The following is a 4492-nucleotide window of genomic DNA, read 5'->3' on the forward strand; positions in this document are numbered from 1 at the left end:
CCCTCCTGACACCTGCAGAGACGCAGTCCCTCCTGACACCTGCAGAGCTGCAGCCCCTCCTGACACCTGCAGAGACGCAGCCCCTCCTGATACCTGCACCTGCACAGACACAGCCCCATGTCATATACCTGCACCTGCACAGGCACAGTCCCTCATCACATGTATACCTGCAGAGACGCAGCCCCTTGTCACATACGCACACAGTAGCGGCATCTCTGACTGTGGTCTCTGGATATAAATCTATAGGGTGTCTTTCAACAAAACCCCAGCACAACTGAGTCTCTTGGAGGTGTAGGCTGAGTTTCAAGAACCCCGAGGAGAAATTCGGTGACTGCCATTTGTCAGTTGAAGCATCTGTTTTTAAACTTACCATAATTGAATTCCAAATTCTTTTCTACAGTAAAAATTCATGTTTTTAAAATTATACTTTTCTAAAAATAAATTTAAAAGCTTCATCATTTCTGAGGTGTGCTGGTTAATTCCATGTGTCAAACGACTAGGCTACAGGCTGCCCAGAGAGCTGGTAAAAAAGTCTTTCTGGGAGCGTCTGCAAGGGCGTTTCCAGAAGAGACTAGCATTGCAATCCGCTGACGAAGTAAAGACGATCTGCCCTCCTAGTGTGGACGGGTGTCATCCAATCCACTGAGGGCCTGAATAGAACGAAATGCAATGAAGGGTGAACTCGTTCTCTCTGCTTGAGCTGCGACATTCACCTTCTCCTGCCTTGGACACTGGGCTCCTGCATCTTGAGCCTTCAGAACTGGACCAGGACTCACATGAGTGGCTCCCTGGTGCTCAGGCCTTTGCACCTGGGCTGAATTACACCACCAGCTTCCCAGGTTCTCCAGCTTGCAATGGCAAACTGTGGGACTTCATGGCCTCCATAACTGCATGAATGAATTCCTACAATCTACCTCCTATATATCTACACATCTCCTATTGCCTGTTTCCCTGGAGAACCCTGATTAATCCGTCAGGAAAGGAAACAAGGAAACACCGTGGAGGTGGCTGCATGTAGACATCCCATCCTGTGTCCCTGCAGACCATCTCAGAGTGGCATCTGCCCCGATGACACCATTGTACTCCCACGGGGAATGCAGGCAATGAACCAAATGGTTGTCTTTTCCTCAGCCCTACATGATTTCAGTTTCCCAGTGGGCAGGCGGGGAAAGCACCCAGGAAGGGGCTGACCCAGAGGCTCTACCTGTCTCTGCAGAGCAAGCTCACCATCGAGCTCCTCAAGTTTTCTCTCCAGCCTCCATTTTAGATTTTCATATTGTTCCCGGTGGTGGTCGATCTCACCATTCTTGTCACTGTGGTAATAAAACAGCATTAAGAAAAGCCACACCAAATATTCAGCAAAGGTAATACATTTTCAAGGTGTACTTGACACATGAAAGTTGGTGCTTTGCTTTTACGAAGGGGTGGCTTCAGTAGGACCCACAGGGTAGCAGAACTTCCAGCCCCACCTGGACCAGCATGCTACACCAATCTATAAAAGAGGAAATTAAATAGGGCCCAAAGTCTCACAACATAAAACCCAAAATGTCCAGGATACAATAAAAAAAAAACCTGAAAACCAAAAACCAGAAAGATCTGACCGGTGCGGTGGTTCATGCCTATAATCCCAGCACTTTGGGAGTCCGAGGTGGGCAGATCACAAGGTCAGGAGATCGAGACCATCCTGGCTAACAAGGTAAAACCCCATCTCTACCTAAAATACAAAAAAATTAGCTGGGTGTGGTGGCAGGCGCCTGTAGTCCCAGCTACTAGGGAGGCTGAGGCAGGAGAATGGCATGAACCCAGGAAGCGGAGCTTGCAGTAAGCCAAGATTGCGCCACTGCACTCCAGCCTGGGCGACAGAGCAAGACTCCGTGTCAAAAAATAAAATAAAATAAAATAAAAGGATACTCTAAACACTCTGGAAAACAGCTATGAGAAAGTCAGCATGCACACGGAGGGCAAGTGGGCCTCAGCTGTCCAAGCACTGCATGCGCCTGCATGGACTCGGCGTCTGGACAAGGTGCAGCCTGAGCGCCAGCCTTCATGCTGGGGACGGGAGCTTCTAGACACTCTCCCTCCACTCAGGGAGAAGCTGACCTCCAGCTCAACTCTCTAGCTCTTTCCCTGGACCCTGGGAAGGTGGCACATGGGTGTGTGCCACATTACCAAGCAGCGCTGCTTGGGTCAAATGACTGTTGACTGGCACTTTCTATCCATGCTGTTTGTCCACACTGGGAGATGCGATAAAGGAACCATAAATACTGTGGGCTTCGTAGAAGACAGTGACTCTCGTTGGGGTACATCTGTTGCAGGGACCACAGACGTGATCCCTGTGGGCTGCTACAGGAGATACTAGCTGCGGAATACTGGCTGGGGCTTCTGAGCCAGAGTGGCACCGCACCTACCAACGTGGGTGTCCTTTCCTTGCACCTGACCTGCCGCAGAAGGTCTCTCTGCTGCACAGGAGCACCTGGCGTGGTCCTGTTGGCCTGCTCACACCCATCTGAGACCCTTCTGAGCAAACGGGCCCAGCACACACAACAGAGGGTAGCCGGTCAGTTAAAAGGGTGTGGCAGAACCCAGCACACTGACACAAAGAACAGACACCACAAATCGATCAGGAAAGTGCTGGACGCACATTTCGGAGTGGTGTGCGCAGTCGGCTCTCTTTAGGGCCTGGAGATGACACAACACATGGCCCGTGGCGGCTTTCACTTTGCCATTCCACCACAGCGTCTTCTCTGAGAAATGGCTTTCTATGATAAGAATAGTTTACTCCTGTGGCTTTAAAAAGTGCTTTAAAAAGCTGCTTATGGCCAGGTGCGGTGGCTCATGTCTATAATCCCAGCACTTTAGGAGGCCAAAGCCAGTGGATCACCTGAGGTCAGGAGTTCAAGACCAGCCTGGGCAACATGGCAAAACCCCATCTCTACTAAAAATACAGGAAAAAAATAATAGCCAGGCGTGGTGGTGGGCACCTATAGTCCCAGCTACTCGGGAGGCTGAGGTGGGAGAACCACTTGAACCCGGGAGATGGAGCTTGTAGTGAGCCGAGATCCCGCCACTGCACTCCAGCTTGGGCAACACAGCGAAACTCTGTCTCAAAAAAAAAAGTATCCAGGCTCCTGTTAAGTACAAACAGAGAGTGCAGCTGGCTCTCCTGACACCTGCACACACGCATTACACAGGAAGGGCCTCTAACTGCTAACGTGCTATGACGAACCTGTGGTGCTTCTGAAGTGGGGGATGGGAGATCTTGTCAGAGAAGCCTGTCCTCCTTCCTTCCCTCCTGTCTCCCCAAACTCTCCACAGCACGGCTGGGTGAGTGGAGCTGAGGGGATACCAGGCAGGTGGGTAAGTTCCAGGGGCCCCACCACAGGCCCCACGACAAAGGCTGTAGGTTTTTATGTCGACTTTGCCTTAAGTCAGCTCATTTGGTTTTGAAATTACTAAAGACTTCATATTAAAATCATTATAAATTCAAATATGTGTTAATATAGATTTGTAATTAATGAAATAAATTCCAAATATTTACACCAATCTCCATTAATTTCAGAGTTATATCAGAGCCCAGAAAAAGACAGGGCATTCCTGGATCCACACGCATTCAGTCAACAAACACACGTTCAGAGGCCACGAGGCACTCGGCCACTCAGACAGACCAGCCCCCGTGGCCCGGAATCAGCAGCGGGAGGAGGGCAGTGCTCGGGCGGCACAGCGGAGCAGGGGGCGTGTGGGGGCCTCCGCCAGGTGCTGCGGGGGAGGGCTCGTCGGTCGGTGGCTCACCTGTGGACGCGCTCCAGCTCCAGGCGATGCTCCTGCCACACCAGCTGCTGCTGCTGCTGCAGCTCCTCCACCTTCCTGGCCTCTCTGGCTAGCGCCTGCCTCAGCTTAGCCGCCTCTATCTTGAGCTCGCTCACCTCTGCCCGCCTGGCCTCCTCCCAGTCCCTGGCCCGGGCGAAGGCGGCGTCATAGCGCTCCAGCTCGAGGTCCCGCTCCTCCAGCACCTGAAGGTTGTAGACAAAGTCCTCCTGCAGGCACCGCAGTTTCCCCTGCGCCTCCTGCAGCTGGCTCCGTGTGTCCTGCAGAGCCGCCTCCTGCAGCTGGCTGCGGTGGGCCTGCAACGCCCTCCACTCCTCCTGCTTGCGAAGCAGCAGCTCATCCAGGGCCGGCTCTGAGTCCAGTGGCAGCATGGTGGCCGCTGCAGTAAAGAGAAGGCAGGTGCGGCGTGCACTGTGAGGGGCCCTAATTTTCCTTCCACAGTACCCACCTCACATTCCCTATCAACAGTTACCATGGCCGGGCGCAGCGGCTCACGCCTGTAATCCCAGCCCTTTGGGAGGCTGAGGCAGGCAGATCACCTGAGGTCAGGAGTTCAAGAACAGCCTGGTCAACATGGCAAAAACCTGTCTCTACTAAAAATACAAAAATTAGGCTGAGCGTGGTGGCTCATGCCTGTAATCCCAGCACTTTAGGAGGTCAAGGTGGG

The 4492-nt window shown here is 52.5% G+C and overlaps 1 protein-coding gene across 1 annotated transcript in view; it reads right to left on the minus strand.

Annotated features, from left to right (window-relative positions):
• CCDC57 (coiled-coil domain containing 57) overlaps positions 1-4492 on the minus strand; it is a 142921-nt gene that overhangs the window by 132160 nt on the left and 6269 nt on the right. The window contains exons 2-3 of the mRNA XM_011926598.1: positions 3790-4204; positions 1205-1313 (exon numbers count right to left, since the gene is read on the minus strand). Coding sequence (XP_011781988.1) covers positions 1205-1313; positions 3790-4196 — 516 coding nt within the window. The 5' untranslated portion in view covers positions 4197-4204. The remainder of the gene's footprint in view (positions 1-1204; positions 1314-3789; positions 4205-4492) is intronic.

The sequence above is a fragment of the Colobus angolensis genome, unplaced genomic scaffold (genome assembly GCF_000951035.1).
Source record: "Colobus angolensis palliatus isolate OR3802 unplaced genomic scaffold, Cang.pa_1.0 Scaffold1, whole genome shotgun sequence".
NCBI lineage: Eukaryota > Metazoa > Chordata > Mammalia > Primates > Cercopithecidae > Colobus > Colobus angolensis.